This window comes from Aplidium turbinatum, chromosome 12 (assembly GCF_918807975.1).
Source record: "Aplidium turbinatum chromosome 12, kaAplTurb1.1, whole genome shotgun sequence".
Taxonomy (NCBI): domain Eukaryota; kingdom Metazoa; phylum Chordata; class Ascidiacea; order Aplousobranchia; family Polyclinidae; genus Aplidium; species Aplidium turbinatum.
Genome location: NC_137483.1, coordinates 10396294 through 10414461, shown reverse-complemented (window position 1 = coordinate 10414461; position 18168 = coordinate 10396294). Strand labels below are relative to the sequence as shown.

At 39.0% G+C, this 18168-nt stretch overlaps 1 protein-coding gene across 1 annotated transcript; it reads left to right on the top strand.

Annotated features, from left to right (window-relative positions):
- The first annotated feature begins 1896 nt into the window (after positions 1 to 1896).
- LOC145781178 (syntaxin-5-like) lies at positions 1897 to 18047 on the top strand. Its single transcript, XM_082592953.1, has 8 exons — positions 1897 to 2029; positions 2324 to 2484; positions 10816 to 10889; positions 11204 to 11259; positions 11617 to 11804; positions 15210 to 15354; positions 15655 to 15916; positions 17244 to 18047. Exons 1-8 carry the CDS (start codon positions 1981 to 1983, stop codon positions 17401 to 17403), a joined length of 1095 nt encoding a protein of 364 aa, XP_082449079.1. The 5' UTR covers positions 1897 to 1980; the 3' UTR covers positions 17404 to 18047.
- The last annotated feature ends 121 nt before the right edge of the window (positions 18048 to 18168 follow it).

Sequence of the window (18168 nt, the reverse complement as noted above, 5' to 3'; positions counted from 1 at the left end):
ACTAATATATTTTCATCAGGCACGAACTCCATAGAAACCATATACGATTATACAGATGATTTCAATTGAAGATAGCTTTGCATTTCTTTCGTCAATAAACATGCATAATGGCTTTCTGTTGTGAGTCAAAATGTTGAATCATAATGCCATTCAGTTGACAATTGACATGATACTGAATGAGCAAATACAGATCGTTTTGAGTTTATTTTCCGAAGAAGTTGCCTTTGCCAACTACGTCACGCTTCTGTTGCTACGTTCAACCAGATAAAAACAACTGGTTGGGGTCCCAAACAGAGTTGGATCAATTACACAGTTTTTAGTTCAATTAGGTATTACAATTATTGTACATGTGGGGTAATAAGTTACACGTTTCAATTAGGATACGTAAATTAAATTTTTCAGTATTTATGCTCATCTATGCATCATCGATTTTTGTTGCAACAAGAGTGATTTGAACTTTACTGCACAAAAAAATAGTTGTGACAAGTTTCCAGAACTTCCAGTTTAAACTGTTTAAGAGTAAACTGAGGTTTCTCGTGACAGCATCGAGTTTTGAACACTGATGGAGTCAGTCACCATTCCACTGACCACTTCGCCACTCAATGTCAAATAATCAACTAATTCGATAAGTTTTACACGGACAGCACACAAACTCAACAGACAGCAGCCTCAAGTTGAAGAAAAGAACCTTACAAAATTACAACACACCAACTCCAACCCCATTCGTCATAGCACATAACTAGAGAAATGTGTTTTGTAAAGTTACCTATAGTTACCAAAAGTAATTGTATTTTAGACCAAATTTTTGGAAATTACGATGACACAAGAACAAAAGTCGCAATTACATAAAAATTTGTAATAAATTCATTAATAATAATCGTGTTTTTTATTTGCGCCCATTGCGGTAACATACAGTACACTGCGATCACAGATGCGATACAACAGACGACAGGAAGTAGCGAAGTGTGCTTCCTGTTGACCGCGTCGTCCTTTCGAACGTCGCGAAGACGTTCTCACCACTCGGCTACGCAGCCGACTTTCAGGTAGGAGTTGGTGGAAATTTTGTTTCCTCAATGGAGAAACTCATTCAGTGGCGTCTGGCAACAGTTCAGTAGCCTAGCCTAATCTTCAATTTTTGTGAGATCATGGATGAGATGAATACAGCAGTGTATTCAGAAATCAAATTTCAAAGTTGAATTTTAGACTAGCCAGACAGTAGAAACCCAAGCATAAAACTGTTTGGCGTATCCAATTTTGTATTGAGTTAACAAGGGAAAACCGCTGTTAGCTCAGAAAGTACGGTACCGTACGTACGTACTAGATCATTCGGCGATTGTTAGGCTCTTCTAGTGTGCCCATGAGCAAGGCATTTCAGGACTGCTCTCCATTCTGCGACATCCAGTGGATGGAATAATTTCTCGGTAACATATTTCAACAATCAAAAACGTCACTCTGCCAATCTCGATAACCTGCCCTGTGTCAAAAGCCTCTACAAGTACGGTATATGAAACTACCTGGAGTAACCTAGTATCAAGGCTTTGTCAGCTGGAGGATAAAGATTCAAAAATCAAACCAACCAACCATGTTGCATTTATCGATTGTTGGAACCTTTATCCCTAGATTGAGAAACTTTCATCCTGACAGTTTCGCAAACTTGTAGAGGCTTTGGTCTGTTAAAACAGGCCTAGTTGCAACGATTGAACGTTCTGCTTATTGAAGTGTTGTTATTGTACAATATATGAATATGGTCAGACGCTGTTAATAGAAATAATGATAGTAGTATAGCCTACATTTGTGGAAACATACCCTAAATGACTAGGCATTAAGCTAGATGTGTTTTGAACAAACATTGTGTATGTGTTGTATATTTTACTGATCAAACATTCAAACAGTGTTTACATTTCTGAATACACTAGCCTAGTTGAGATAGTATCAGCTGTTGCTGTGGGTTAAATAAGATTTTGGCTAGTCTAAAGTTCAATGGCAGCAAGACATCGCTTTATCAACAATCAAGTTGCTAAATCCACTGGTGAGCAAATACGTTCATAGTTTAACTTACCAGTACAGTAATACTGTAGCCAACAGCTATTTAACAAGCCACATCTCAAATTAAAAGTATAGGCTATGTTGGTATAGTCAGCTACTACAGATACCATTAGATCTTAAGTGTTTATAAAGATAATAAGTTGCTTGTAGGTTTTAAGCCGCCTCCACCCGCTTGTCGGCAACTTCTCTTCTGTATTTATCTCTCATAAAATTGCGGGCAGCTTAAAACCTACAAGCCCCAATAGTATGAATCAATTTATTAGGATACAATTGACAGATTTGTGGAGCAAAGGTAAAGAGATTCCTTCTCAGTGTGAGTTTGATGCAAATAATCAAACAAGCATTCGTCTTGATGAGGAGCTACAAGCATTGAGTGTTGCCAGTAGAGACCGTACAAATGAATTTTCTGCAGTTTTGAAGTCCATAAAGGCTAGGCAGGTAATATGATATGTCAAATTCGATTTTTACAGTTTCCTGACCTACTATACAATTATACATACAACCGCGTGTATTCACTTGGCACTGTACAAATAAGCATTAACACATCATGTGCTGAAATAATAAAGTAAAAGCCGTTTAATATGATCACAGACTAAAATAGCTTCTCGGTTTATTATATAACTATGTTAATATGACCATCTTTAGGTGATATAATCACATCCATTTTTCACTTGTGTCAAAATGAATTCACCATAAATGAAAGAGCTTGATAACTTGGATAAATTTATAATTATGAATAAAAACATTTTGTTTCTCGAGACAAGTTGGATGTTTTTGAATGAAAAAGCGATAAAATATAACTTTTGGAGATAATGAATGCATGCTGGTGCTGTACATGATGAAACCAATGCTTATCGGTCATGCAGTGTGTTTTAGCCACTATGGTCTTTTCCAACATGGTCATAATAAGCAGAGTCTACTGTACTGTCAACAGAAACAACTTTATCAAAAATTTTGTTTAAAGTGCAAGAAAAAACTATTAACTGTAAATCTTTACATCAGGTTGGATATGGGAGAACGGGGTAAGTTGAACCGTTTTTCGCGATTATCGCCACAGATCGTAAAATACTGGCACTAAGAACCTGATACTTGGACACAAGTTTGTGACACCTATCATGCATGTTTACGAGTAGATTATTTGCAGTAGCAGCTTTTATTATGTACATAAATATGATCCTAAAATGATCAGTCTTGCGGTTCAACTTACCCTGCTCATGGGGTAAGTTGAACCGGACAATAGGGTTAGTTGAACCACTATCAATTGGTCACAGCGGTAAACCATAATTTCTTCGTGGGAAAATTGTAACTTAAAGTTCCCGGATCCTTTCGTCTGCATATAATGACCGAAGAAACACACACTTGAACTTCTTTTCAAACAGTGTATTTCTGTAAAAATTAGCCCACGGCTACCAAAAACGAGGGGGTGCAACGCGTACACCACTTAAACTGTCACTACACAACAGATTACTTGGATAAAAGACGGAACTTTTGTCCAGCTAGCAAGCACTAAGCCAACAGTTAAATGTGCGGCCAACTTTCAAACAATCATTTTACGAATGACCAGAATAGATATCAATATCTCAAATTCACGTAGAAAGTAACTGTGACGCAATAAATGAAAGACAATTATGAAGTCATTCCAACAGGTGTTTAAGCTGATGTAATATTTCCTGTTTAAACAGGCCCAAACAGGTCCAAACAGGTCTTATGAACGATGGTGCAATTTTGGCACATGCTTTAGGAATTTCCATGACGTAATATTCAGTAGACTTGAACGGTTTTTATATGACGTTTGATTTGGTGAAAATTGTCGGGAACATAGCGGCCCCTAGTTATGACAGTCTGACATGGCATAACTAAAAAGAAATGACGACAATTGTGAGCCAATGAATAAAAACACATGATACACAAATTGTTTAAATCACTCACGTTTAAGTTAATACGCAAATACAAAGGGCATGCAAAGAATGAACAGCAATAAGAATAAACACGACGATACATGAAATTGGTACCATAGGTACACGCTAAATGACGCTATATACAATGGTTGCGCTAATAACCGACTGTTCCGGGCTCAGACAAGGGTCGGCCACCGCAGACAAAACCAGGCTCAAACCCTAACACTTAGGTGTTCTTTACGGGGGCAAGGCACGAAATATCCCTCAACACGTAGTCTACTTTCACTTTCCCCGTACTCTCATCATAGTTGCAGACGGCAACTTTGGCTCTACGAACCACAGGCTTCCCTTTCCTAATTTGTGGAACTACCTCATGCACCCTCCCAAGTTGATACTTCCCACGTTTACCAATGTCTTGGAGAGAACCTACCACTACAAGTTGACCAGGCTCCAAATTCTCGGCCATTTTTAGCCATTTTTTCCGGCCCTGAAGACCTGGCAAGTAAAAATCGATCCATTTACTCCAAAACTGCTGAGAAAGTGACAAATTGAACCGATAATCCCTTTTTAATTGGTCACGATCATGTGGTTGCCCAACAGCACAGTATGGGTCTAAGTATGGGGTCAAAAGTGAGGCAGGGGTGATGACAGTAAAATCCCTAGGGTCGTCACTCAAAGGTACCAAAGGGCGTTCGTTCACGATCCGAACGGCACTGCCTGTGTACGTAAGCAGTTCAATAAAATTGGGCTTGCGTATTGAAGAGTCCAAAATGTGAAAAAAGTACTTGGTCATATCGGCCACGAAACCAAATCTGCCAAGCCGCAATCTAGCCAAGAGATCTGCCAGAGAGTTTAACAAATCAGGACCCGAAAACATTACATCATTAACACAAGTTCCTCGAAATTCAGACTTGCCATCGTAAACAATGCGCTTTTTTAATTGTGACGTCACAAAGTATGGTAAATACCATTCAAATCCCTTGACATTTCCTGCTTCACCCGCGCGCTCAATATAGCCATTAGATTTAAGATCTTTCATGGTGTCAGTAAGGAAATCACGAAGTTCAGGTTGTTTTAAAGCTTTCTTTCTTAAAGCAGCAGCTCTATCTGACGCCAACACAAAATTGTTAGGTAGATCAATATCTTCCTTCAACGGAACAGGTATCTCAAATCGACCATCTTTCAACTCAATATTCGGTTCGACAAGTTCTCTAGCCAAAATATCATTGCGAGACAATTCACAGGTTTCATTTTGCAAAGTCAAATCCTGAATGACTTTATTCAGGTCTGCTATTTCCATATCACGAGACTCAATTTTACGCTGAAAGCCAGAGATGACATCCGACTCTGAAGACGTCTGCACTCTGCACACTTTAGCAACGCTTTCAACTAAGGGTGACTTACCACCACAAGCCAACCAACCGAGAGGAGTGAGTAAAGCATGCGGTTCACTGCGATTTTCACCAACACGTTCTTCTTTTGCCCACATCAAATAAGCGTTGTCATTGCCAATCAGTACATCTACAGTACTACAATCATTCAAATGAAACATATTCACGTCATGAAAATGACGGAAACCACTTAAATCTTGTTTATGAGGTAAAGTTTTAACATCGTCAGCCCAAGCTGGGTTAACCACCGAGGTTATATCACAAAACAGTTCATCAGTCTCTAACGACTGGATGTTGAGTTTAACAAGGTCAGCACAAGTAGGTTTCTGACCAGCCAGAGTATCTATTTTAAACGACGCTTTATCATACGGTTTAAGACCAAGTTCGCACACCAAGTCACTCGAAACAAAGGTCAACTGCGAACCAGGATCATGCTGACAATACACCAACTTCGATTTGCCAGTCATTGGATTCAAAACACGAGCAGCAGTAACGCGGTTAAAGGCTGCTTTAACATTTCCAATCTTAACATTACGCACAGGAACTCTGGCACCAGCCTCATCTTTACTTACCAAATCCAGAGAATCACGTGACGTCACATAAAAATCATGCAGAAGAAAATAGTGTTTCCTATCGTTGGTAGGTCCACACTTACGACAGTTATTTGCATGATTACAGTCTCTAACCATATGCTGGCGCAAACAATTCAAGCATTTGCCAGCTTTCACAATGACATCTCTCCGATCTTTAGGTGTCAAGCGCAAAAATTCTTTACAATTAGACAAAAAATGATATTCAACTTGACCACGTGACGAACAACAAAAACATGCCGGTATGTCACTACGTCTGGCCACACCGCCGCGCGGTGCGCCAACAGCAGTCGAGTACTGCGAACTCCCTGAAATCACATTATCATGGGGTTTTACCGACGTCTGCCTAACCGGACATGAAGGCAATTTTCCTTTGCCAAACTTTTTAAAATGCTGCGACTCACCAGAATCGCCCATTAGCATAATGCTAAAATCAGTCGACTTGCGCGTTTCCTCCCGTACTACAAAATCAAACAAACTCTGAAAGGTAGGTTCCTCAGTGCTACCATACTGATCACCTAAAAAGTCAAGATAACGCTGCTTAGCGTCAAACGGGAGTCGCTTAGCCAAATCCAAAACAAAACGTCCTTCTAATTTATCACGCTGACCATAAGCTTTCGCGTAAAGCAAACACTGCGACAATTCATCTTTAAACTCTTTCAAATCACTGGAAGAGATAGAAGTCAATTTGCTACCATAGCGATACTTTCTAATTTCTGGTTCTGCGAAAAGACCTCCACGAACCCCAAAACGTTGGGACAAGCGAGCTAACGACATTTCTATCCTGTCTTCCTCTGACAAGCCAGGAGTGTCAGAAACCAAATTAGCAATCGTTTGTGCAGCTGTTCTAACACAAGCTGCTTGCAACAAAGTCAAACGAGTTCCCTTAAAGGGCGAAGCTGCCATCAAGGCCATAACACGATTTTTAAAGAAGACAAATGGCATATTATTACCATCGTAACCAATCAAGGCCGCCTCATCGAAGAACGTCCTACTATTTTGGTATTCAAAAAAGCAATCCTGCTGTTGAGAACTCGATTTAGCGGGAGAAGACAAGCTATATCCCTTAATGGGCTGAGTGGGCTCAGTCACATGCACAGCCCGATCACGATCCTCACATACGTTAAAATCAGGAGACACGATACGCCTCTCACAACCACCCAAATTACGTGTAGCTGGGCGATCAAAAACTAGCGGCGCTGAAAACTGTGAAGGGGGCAAAGCATTACTGCTAATGGCGGCCCCGTGACCTGTACGCTCTGGGGGAGGAGTTCGGTTGTAATTTGCAGACCTTGGCTCTACAGCCTTCGGAAGATCCTTAGCCGCGGCCCCGAGACCTCCTGAAACAGCTGGAAAACATGTGGATTGTACAGGTCCACTTACGGATTGAACAGGCGTGTGGAAAAGGTTAGGTAAATTAAACTGTGATTGATGTTCACTTCTGGAATGCCTAGAAGAGCCCTTCCTAGAGCTACGCCGGGAGCCCAACTCAGAACGATATTCAGCTAAAACTACCTCTTTACGTTGTTCGGCCCTCAACTGAGCGTCTTTGAGTGCGAACTCAGCAGCTCTAGCTTCGGCTCTCGCGGCGGCCTCAGCAGCTCTCGCTTCGGCCTCAGCAGCTCTCGCGTCGGCCTCAGCTCTCGCGGCAGCCTCAGCTCGTATGGCCTCAGCTCGTATGGCCTCAGCTCGTATGGCCTCAGCTCTTGCGGCAGCCTCTGCTCGTGCGGCAGCCTCAGCTCGTATGGCTTCAGCTCTTGCGATGGCCTCAGCAGCTCTTGCTTCGGCCTCAGCTTGGATCTGGAGCTCCTCTCGTCTTAACTGTAGGTTAATTTGTGCAACTATCCGTGACGAGCTCTCAGACATCCTAGTGCTTACATTTGAGGCGCTATCCTCAGGATGTATGTCAGCATCCAACCTATCTGACAACTCACTTTCTTTTTGTTCGAAGTTATTTTTTAACGAGTTAAATTCGGGATCTACCCTATCACGAAGTTCTGCCAAGATTGCAGAGTTAACAATTTTACTCAAAAGAGCATGGAAATGCCGTAATTCCTCTTCTAAAGTAGATAACTTAGATCTAAAAATTAACAGTTCCTGCTTATCACTCAAAGAACCTAGGGCCACAGAAAGTTTCCCAATTTGAGTCAAAATATCCCGTCTAAGATGCCGGGCCTCTCGAACTGACTTAGCCTCATCGTTAATGGGTCCCTCCCCAGAATGGCCTGCCCGACCGCAAAGAACATCATCAGGCTTAAACTCAGTCGAGTCGACGGCGGTCGAGTCCCTGTCGCCACCGAGTGTATACATATTAAATGTTAGGGCTAAATTTAACAATTAAAAAATTAAGTTACACAAACACACAAATTACAGTAGTTATAAAAAACTTAACTGCAAAGACCGTAAAAAATACAAAAAAGAATTTAAATGCACGATACCGTAGCTGTACGAGTATGTGAAGTCCAAACGTCCACAAAACTTGCTTGGATTCTTCCACTTGAATCTTCAAGCACAGATGGATTGCCTTTAATCTTCTTTCTTGCCAATGAATGTCAAAGTTATTTTTTCTTCTGTACCAAACTGAGAAGAAATGTCTTTACTTTTTAGCTTAAAGTTCTTCAGTTGCCTACCGAGAAGAAATGTCTTTAATTTTCTTTGCTTCTTTAGACTACCAACCAACAAGATCTTCTTTTATTATTTCTTTGCTTTTGTAGCCTACCAACCAACAACTTCGTCTTTTATTTTTTTATGGTCACAGCGGTAAACCATAATTTCTTCGTGGGAAAATTGTAACTTAAAGTTCCCGGATCCTTTCGTCTGCATATAATGACCGAAGAAACACACACTTGAACTTCTTTTCAAACAGTGTATTTCTGTAAAAATTAGCCCACGGCTACCAAAAACGAGGGGGTGCAACGCGTACACCACTTAAACTGTCACTACACAACAGATTACTTGGATAAAAGACGGAACTTTTGTCCAGCTAGCAAGCACTAAGCCAACAGTTAAATGTGCGGCCAACTTTCAAACAATCATTTTACGAATGACCAGAATAGATATCAATATCTCAAATTCACGTAGAAAGTAACTGTGACGCAATAAATGAAAGACAATTATGAAGTCATTCCAACAGGTGTTTAAGCTGATGTAATATTTCCTGTTTAAACAGGCCCAAACAGGTCCAAACAGGTCTTATGAACGATGGTGCAATTTTGGCACATGCTTTAGGAATTTCCATGACGTAATATTCAGTAGACTTGAACGGTTTTTATATGACGTTTGATTTGGTGAAAATTGTCGGGAACATCAATATATGCCTAATTGTATATACTGCAGCTGAAAACCATCATTGAGATGTTTTCAGGTAAATTGAGATTTGACACTGCCGAGATGATATACAACTTCTCCATTATCTTGGATTAATGTGCTGATTTAAATGTTACCGGAGCTTGACATTCAACATTTTCAGCTATCCTACAATATACAGTATTTAACGTAAATAGACACATTAGGCTACTACAGCTACAGGGTATGACAAAAATTGTTTTTGCAAGATCAAGCAGAATAAAATGCAACAACTACTCAAGCAAATTCATCCAATTATTCAAGTCTGCTGGGAAAACAAACTTGTTTTGCCTCTTTGTGGTTCCACTGATTTCAGTAAATGGAAGAGTCATGACAATGTCCTTTTTGGGAAAGGAGCATTCATCGCCATCTTTGAATGTGAATGTTGGTTGGTCAGTTGCTGGATCATTCCTTCCCTTCTTTAAAAACTTGCCTTCACATTCTCCAGTTGTATCATCTACACACTCGACAAGTCCCACGTAATGAAGAGTTCTTTTTTTCCCTGTAAACCGCACCAGCACATAATCTCCTTCTGATGGTTCAACAATAGGCATATCATCATCACTGTTGTCATCACAGATAGCTTGTAGTTCAGTTGAATTATGGCTTTCAGTATCGGTTTTTTCGTCTGGAATTAGTCTTTTCTTTGGTGCTTTTTTTGCTAATTTTACTGCATGGAAAGATTCTAATTTTTCTTTTTCTGGCATGTCTGTAAGAATTCGAGTTTTAGCTCTTTTACGACCTTTTCTTGTTTGTTTTCTTGGGCCTGCAATTGGCAGGGGAACGATCTGTGCGGGTGACACATAGTTTCCATTATTATGAAAGCTGCTTGTGGTCAAATAATCAAGATCATTGCTAGTTGTAAGACTCTCTGCTCCACTTAATTTCGTTGTACTTTCTTCATGGTCTGTATCATTGGTGCCATGCTCAGATGTCACATTTGGCCAGTAAGGTAAGTTGAACCATGGTTCAACTTACCTTTATCTGAATGGTTCAACTTTCCCCAAACCTGTGTTGCAACTTTAAAGTAAATTCTCATCGAAACAATAAAACCTAGGTGTACAAGCTTTAGGCAAAATATTACAGTGGTACTACCTCATATATTAGCTACAATATCATATAAATATAAATTCAACATTAGAACTTATGAAACCGAAAAAACTTTTTTTAATTTTTCACTTTTACCTCAACAAATTCAGTACTGCTCAGTCACTACCAAACCGCTACAGCTTTCTTCATGATTCCTAGAATAAAATGGCGTTCTGAACTGACTTAACCAGTAGGTGACGCACAAGAATTTCTTTACGAATTTATTTAGAAAAAATAAGGGGTGGTTCAACTTACCCTCCGGTTCAACTTACCCCGTTCTCCCCCTACCTTTTGTATGTTTCGAGATCGGTTAATTGTTTTCCAGCCTACAACTTTACTTACATGGCAATCACCCCTTTTCAAAAAGTTGTTTACACCAATTATTGAAAAACAAAAATATTTGCTAAAGCAAGCTACACATAAATGAACCAAAACTCATAGTAATTATTTTTGTAGTCAAATGGAAGTCGGTTACCTGTTCAATCCAAAACACCACTGCTTCAACGAACTGAATTCTCAAAATATGCTAAGTATGCTCCTAATTAGAAGTTTATTTTATTGAAGTTTTTGAGTTTGCATTGAAATTTTTGAACATTTCAGAAATTATTTTGATTTAATAATTAAGACACACCATCCCATTGACTGTGAATGCTCATGTAGTTAGTGATTTGTGAGTAGTTGCAAAATGAATAATCACTTTGTTTAATGTATTAATTTATTCTGTGTCATTAGAATGTTTTTTCTGCTATGATATTTATGCAACTTATTGATATAGCTCAGGTTGTCAGGACTGAATAACTTTTAGTGGCCTGTTTTAATTGTAAAATATATTTTTATTTTTCAGACATGTAGGGAAAGATTTAGCGAAAACCTATGAAAAGCTGGAAAAGCTTGCATTACGTATGTTTGACTTTTTAAGAGTGTTTTAATTATGTATACATACAATGTAAATTATTTATTTACACAACTTTTTTAACATACAATGTATATATTATTTGCACAACTTTTTGTGTGAATTTGTTGGTCATATATAGTATACTATCATTATCCAAATTCAGTTTTGTGCCCACTAGTCGGGGTGGCCGATTCTTTCCTTGCAACGAATGTCTTCACTCCTAAAGAATTGTATTTTCTAATATGGCTATGTGAAGAGGCAACTTCTTAAACTTCGTCTTCTATCAGCTTCAGTTTTTTTGTATATCTTCAATTGAATTTTTGTGTTATCCGTCATTTCATGATTAAGATATTTCCTTGCAGTTTGCAAAGAGAGAACCCCATTTGATGACAGGCCGATTGAAATAAAAGAATTGACATATATCGTCAAACAAGACATCACTTCATTGAAGAGGCAGATCCAGCAGCTGGAGGATACCAAGTCCGGAGCCAAAGTGAGCATGAAACGGGATGTCCAGCGTCACACCACCTCAGTTGTGAGAACTCTCCGTGTAAGTAACCACTGTGTTTAACGGTAATGTGATAAAATATGTATATCTTTATGCATTTTGTAAATGGGGCAATATAGCTGCATTGCACTTACTTGTACAATTAAACCAGTGCAGAATGTATTGCTAATCAAGCAGCAACAGTCAACTAGCCTCAATTTCAAGATGAGGAATCGACTTCGCAACAATAGCATCTGCACAGTGGCGTAGCTAGGGAATGTGCCGCCCGGGGCGGATTCAGATTTTGCCGCCCCTTCAAGAAAAAGCATGTGAAAATGAAATGCGTTTTTTTTATCAGCATGGCAATACGCAACGTGCTATTTTCAATTTGCGGTGCAAAGTCAGACGAACGTACCATTATCAGTAGCGTAGCCAGGAATTGTGAAAGGGAGAGGTTTTGACGGCCGGCGGGCGAAGCCCAACGGTGTACTCGCCGAAGACGACACTTATCGGCGGGGGGTCTGGGGGGCCTCCCCCAAAAATTTTTGAAAAATTACTTTGAATTTGGTGCATTCGGAGAGCATTTTCAACAAAAATGTGGGTATAAATATTCCTGTAAAATGGTGCTGTCCGATGGCATAGCAAAAGAATAAGATCATGTTTTCTTTGGCATTTTTCGAAAATAAAGCTGAAGTCTTTATGTTTTCTTGTTGCTAATTCCTGACTGAGATATTTGAATGTTTGGTATTGGAAAAACTAGCTCTTTTGATGCAGTTTCATTTAAAATTAGGCAAACTTTTTTTTAGAGACATAGGTTGATTGCTTTTTTTTGCGAGATTATTACAGTTTTATTATTTATCAATTTTCTCCTTAGTTGATCCAAAAAACGATCTTACTCCGGTAAGTCACTAACTTTTATATTTTAAAGTTAACCCGAAGTTTAAAAAATGTAACGTCATACATCTTAATGAGTGTCAGACAAAAAGCTTTGAGACAAAGAAGTTACTTTATTTCTGACATATTCAAGTTTTGTATAACGAATCACTGGAATCGGGTATAGGCTATAAAAGGTTAGTGCAATTTTTCACAGCTGTAGATATTGCGGTGTTTCCATCGACTGCACGAGTTAGCTGGATACCATGGATACTGAACAGTTGTAGAGCGGTCACACCCTGCTATATGAATTATGAAAGGTCATTCGAATTATAAAGCATAATATGCTTTATAACACACAAGTTCTTACTCATTTTAAAAGATAAAGCACCAGAATTGCTTTAACATGTCGAATTAGTAGAATCATGCTTACAGCTAACAGCTATGAAAAATTCATCAACACAAGCAATAAGAATGCAAAAAATCATTGATACTGATGAAACTAAAGGGAAAAAGGAAGTCGACGAACCTTTTCACACATCTTGTTAATGACATCCTCAACAGTTGGGACCAATTTTCTATACAGATTAACCAAAGCCAAACCATTTAATCGGTTTTCGGAGGTTGAATTTCTTAAATAAGTTTAAGTCTTCGAAGAGCAGAAAAAGATCTTTCATTGGTGCAAGTGGTAGGCTAACTGGAAGAGTAACCAGAATGCGGAGTAAAATATTAATGTTTGGAAACGTTGACTGCGGGCAAAATGGCAATGCACTTACAGCACTTTTTGGCAAACTGGTTCGGGAAGAATTGAAAAGACATCGATACCACATATACGCAGTTCAGATATAATAGCAAGGGCGTTTATACACGGCAGATCTGCTTCGTAAAATTTAAAGAGTGATTCAGTTTTCTCCATTTAGTTTTTCTCAAAAGGGGGGGTTGAAACCCCTAACCCTCCCCACCCATTGGCTACGCCACTGACCACTATAATTTAGTAATATACTGAATGCAAAAGCACAAACACTGCAGAATGCACAAGTGCAAAAGCACAAGCACTGCAGAATTAAAATAATCAATTTGTAACCTTTTACAAGGCTACCCAAATTTGAAGAGAATGTTTCCGCCTCTGCTTAATAAAGGCTAGTAGGAATTTTGTAACGAATTTTGTAACGTAAAAACATAACGGCAGAAAAATTCATGAAAATTTGAAACGTTTTTAGATATTTAAGATGTTTTGACAGGGCCGGATTTAGCAGTAGGCAGAGTAGGCAGTTGCCTAGGGCGGCAAATTATTGGGGGCGGCAAAATATACGAATATATTACATTGATAAATGATAATACTGTACGTGAATATAATAATTCACAACAGATATATAGGAATTAATAAATATGTTATCACATCACACACATTTATAAACAGTGCGGCAAGTCATGTATGGCAAGTCATCGCCCTTAGAGTACTTCACGTTTGGTTGGTTTTCAACAATATGTGCTGCTTAGCGCTTGTTTTATTTTTCTGTCTCGCTTAGTATGGAAGACTAGGGTTTGTCTGTGCAATTTTTATTAATCTTTGTTCGGTTTGTTTCACTGTTAGTAAATTTAAAGGAGCCTAGAAAAAATGTTTTTAGTCAATGTTAGGTTGATGGAAAAGTTGCAGGCTATTTTGTGTACTTACCTTGATGCTTAAAGTATGTAAACAATGAATGATCTCACATTTTTGAGGATTAACTCATCTTTATTGTTTCTACAGACTTTGAAGAAATTATTGATTTGTTTGCAAGAGAAAAAGCCCGCCGCAAGCGATTTTAAACAATTAGTTCATTATACAATGACATTCATTGATGTATTCAAATAAACACTGCAAATAACTTTTTTGTAAGGAATTGAAAATATAAATCGTAGCGCACCATCGAAAAATTTTTTTTGGGGGGCGGCACTTTTCGTATCTGCCTAGGGCAGCGCTTAGGCTAAATCCGGCCCTGTGTTTTGAACGTTGCCATTCTGTTTGCTTTTATTTTTCGTGTACTTTTGCATTATAAAAAAAAACGTCCTGTCTGAAAGTGCCGCCCCCCAGACGTGCCGCCCGGGGCGGTCCGCCCCCCCCCCCCCCCTAGCTACGCCACTGCATCTGCATTCTCACAACGTACAGTTAGCGTATGTTTTTTCGGTTCACAACATTTTGACGCGGTTCGAATGTCACGAACTCGAATGACGCAATCCGTATGCCATCACACCCGAATGCCGTGAGACAGGAGACTTGGTTCTTTCTTGGGTCTGTTGTTGATGTTGCGCAGTTCAGAAACAAAACGTAAGCTTCAATACTATCATGGTCATGATGACACAGACGAATGAACAGTGACGCACGTTATATAGAGAGTTAATTCTGCATACTAGCATTGTAGCAATGCAAGCGATACCTCTGAACAGCACAACCTCAATAAATAAACAAGTCCCACGTCATTCGGGCATGGCGGGATTCAAACCGTGTCATAAAAACTTGCTTTGCAGATTCTAGCACATAATTGAATGTTTTTTGCGCACACCATATGACGTAGCCTAACCTTTGTCTTGATGATGCTCTTTTGTTTGTTTCAGTCAAAACTTGCCAATCTGTCTGAAAATTTTAAATTGGTGTTGGAGACACGTCGCGAAAACATGAACCAGCAGAGGCCAAGTGATGAACAACACAACAGCTCCAATCGTACTGCCATAGTCCAACCATTGGCCACGCCTTTTACTCGTAAGTATATGTTAGACAAGCGGTATGATCAACGGACCAATTATTGTTTTGCACATAACTTGTACAATGTTACTTGTACATCAGTTTCATTTTGAAAAGTCCTTCTATTATTTGATTGTAAAATTTCTTTAAAATCTTGCCATGGCCGATAACTCGCATTCCTGGCTTCGTTTGGTTGTATATAGCCTACTCTTAGGTATAAAGTTTACTTTTTTGAACCATAAGTGGTTTTATAGTCTTGGTATCTACAAAAGCTATGCCTCAAGTGTTCATACCTGAGAAGAATGTTTTTTTTTTCAGAGGGGCCAGTACTGCGGAGGGTCGAGCGGCAGCCCAACAACCCGGCCGGTGCGGTCGCTATATCAATGGAGGGAGGTTCGTTCAGTGGTGGAAGTAATCCGTCCTCTCAGTACCAAACGTCAGAGCTGGTTGAACGACAGAATAAATACATCACTGAGCGAGCTGACGTCATGGATACAATTGAGACAACCATCGTTGAACTTGGAAATATCTTCCAACAACTTTCAACCATGGTAAAAGAGCAAGAAGAACAAGTGACGAGGTAAGTAAATACTTGTGTCGTGTGCTGAAGTGGTCTTTTCGCGTCAGGGCAGTGAGAAAGAAGATTATTATCCTAGCACTGTACTAACTCTATCGGCCAGCTTAATTTTTGACTTAGAATTTCCTTTAACAGTTATTTTGAGAGCAAGTCTTTTAGGCGCAGACAGTTAGACGCCGGTCAAATAGGCGCGCACACTGTGGCGTTAGGATATTAAGGTGCGGAGCACTGTGGCGCCCGTTCATTTAGGTGCTATTCCTAGTAAAGTCTGCAGATTGTATCAGCTTGGCAGGTAGGGCAATGCTTTTTACACAAAATGTTATATTGAATAGAAAAATATGTTCTTTTGTTAATGCGCGTGCATTTATTTGTTGTTAGTCATGCTTCAGTGAGTGAAGCTGCTTAAACCGGTAATGCTTTCAGTTTTCACACAAAATGTTGTATTGAACAGAAAAATATGTCATGGCTTCGGTGAGTGAAGCTGCTTAAACCGGCAATGCTTTTCACACAAAATCTATGTTATATTGAACAGAAAAACATATTGGTTTTTTAATGCGCGTGTTCGGCATTTATTTGTTGTTAGTCCAGGTTTGCGTTGGCGAAAGCTTTATCAATAAATTATTCAAGTTTCCGAACTTGACTGAGTTAACTTTTAGTTATATAAGTCAAATAATAACTACACTAAACATCAGTAAAAAATATACCGTAGCCTATATTCAAGCGGATGGTAGGCTTGAGTGAAGAGTAACTTAGTTTTCCGTCAAAACCCCAACTAGGTTTTGCCAAAACTGAGCTGATACAATCTGCAGACTTTACTAGGAATAGCACCTAAATGAACGGGCGCCACAGTGCTCCGCACCTTAATATCCTAACGCCACAGTGTGCGCGCCTATTTGACCACCGCCTAACTGTCTGCGCCTAATAGACGTGGACCCGTTATTTTACACTCAAACTCATTCTAATTTATTACACTTCAGAAAAAGCGATGTCAGTGAACAACGGCAGTTGTCAAACCAAATGGATGAAAACTAATTGTATTAATTTCCCGATATTATCAGCAATTCATTACAACTTGTTTCATATCTGGGCAGCTGAATTATTTTGTACATGTGCGATCTTCTTACCAAGTTTTTCAAATCTTTGATATCGGTAACCTAACCATTTTTTTAAATATCCCAAAATATGGGTTCTTAATGCGGTCTTAAATTTCGGAATTTGTGAGGGAGAGTTTGGTTTCAAATCATACATACCTCTCACGGGTACTGCCAATGATAATTTTGCAATTAACTATCATTCTGGGGTAGTGATAATCATTGAATTGTTGTTCCAGGATTGATTCGAACGTAGGAGAAAGCGAACTGAACATTGACGTCGCGCATTCGGAAATACTCAAATACTTCCACGGCATATCATCCAATCGTTGGTTGATGATAAAAGTTTTCCTAATTTTAATAGCTTTTTTTCTTGTCTTTGTTGTATTTTTTGCATAGCATAAACGTATGACATCTCCCTTACATAGGGCTTTTATGTAGAAATTACTATAAATAGGAACGTATTGTGCTGAGAAGAGGAATTCTTCGATGTTTTTGTACTTGGTGAAGCCTATGGTCTGATTTTAGAATAATTTTTTTAAGCTTTCGCGGGGTGATTAATCCTCGCACCGGTTTGGTGGACTGGACATGGCGTGATAAATATTCTAAGGCTATGATTTGTTTCATGACATTAAGCTTCGATATCGAACAAGTTCCTAGAACTTGAAACCTAAAAGTGAGAATGTTCTGTTGTCGTATTTGCCCAAATTATTTTTGTTGAATTGGAACTTTATTTTTAAGCCGAATAGGTTATTTTTGACATACTGTTTTTAGCATTTTGCTAACGAAATGGAGTTACTTTGTTTTCAATAGTGGAAGCACGAACGATGTAGTTTGATTGGGGCATTGCTTATTGGGATGCTAGATTATGTGCAATATCACCAGTGGTTCTGCTTTATTGAATTGTGCAATTTACTTTCATGGAGAAAATAAATCCGACTTCTCTAAATATGTAGGAAACCCTGTTGCTGCTTTGAATGCTTGACATAAAGTAACTAGGGAGTAGGTAACCAAATCAACTTTTTTTTTTAATCGCAAAAGTTTAAATCTGTAAAAAAAAGGTTGATTTTGTTACGTGGGACCAAGACTTGCATAGTTGGAGAGCGCAGCCGACTGAGGAAAATGACTCTCAGTAAGTCTGCAGACGTTGAATTAATGTAAAAT

Bases quoted from the DNA above. Each gene is read 5' to 3' on its own strand.
- LOC145781178 (XM_082592953.1), top strand. From the start codon at position 1,981: ATGGCAGCAAGACATCGCTTTATCAACAATCAAGTTGCTAAATCCACT. The intron at 2,030-2,323 runs GTGAGCAAATAC...TACAATTGACAG, and splicing joins TCAAGTTGCTAAATCCACTG to ATTTGTGGAGCAAAGGTAAA. The intron at 11,805-15,209 runs GTAAGTAACCAC...TGTTTGTTTCAG, and splicing joins CAGTTGTGAGAACTCTCCGT to TCAAAACTTGCCAATCTGTC.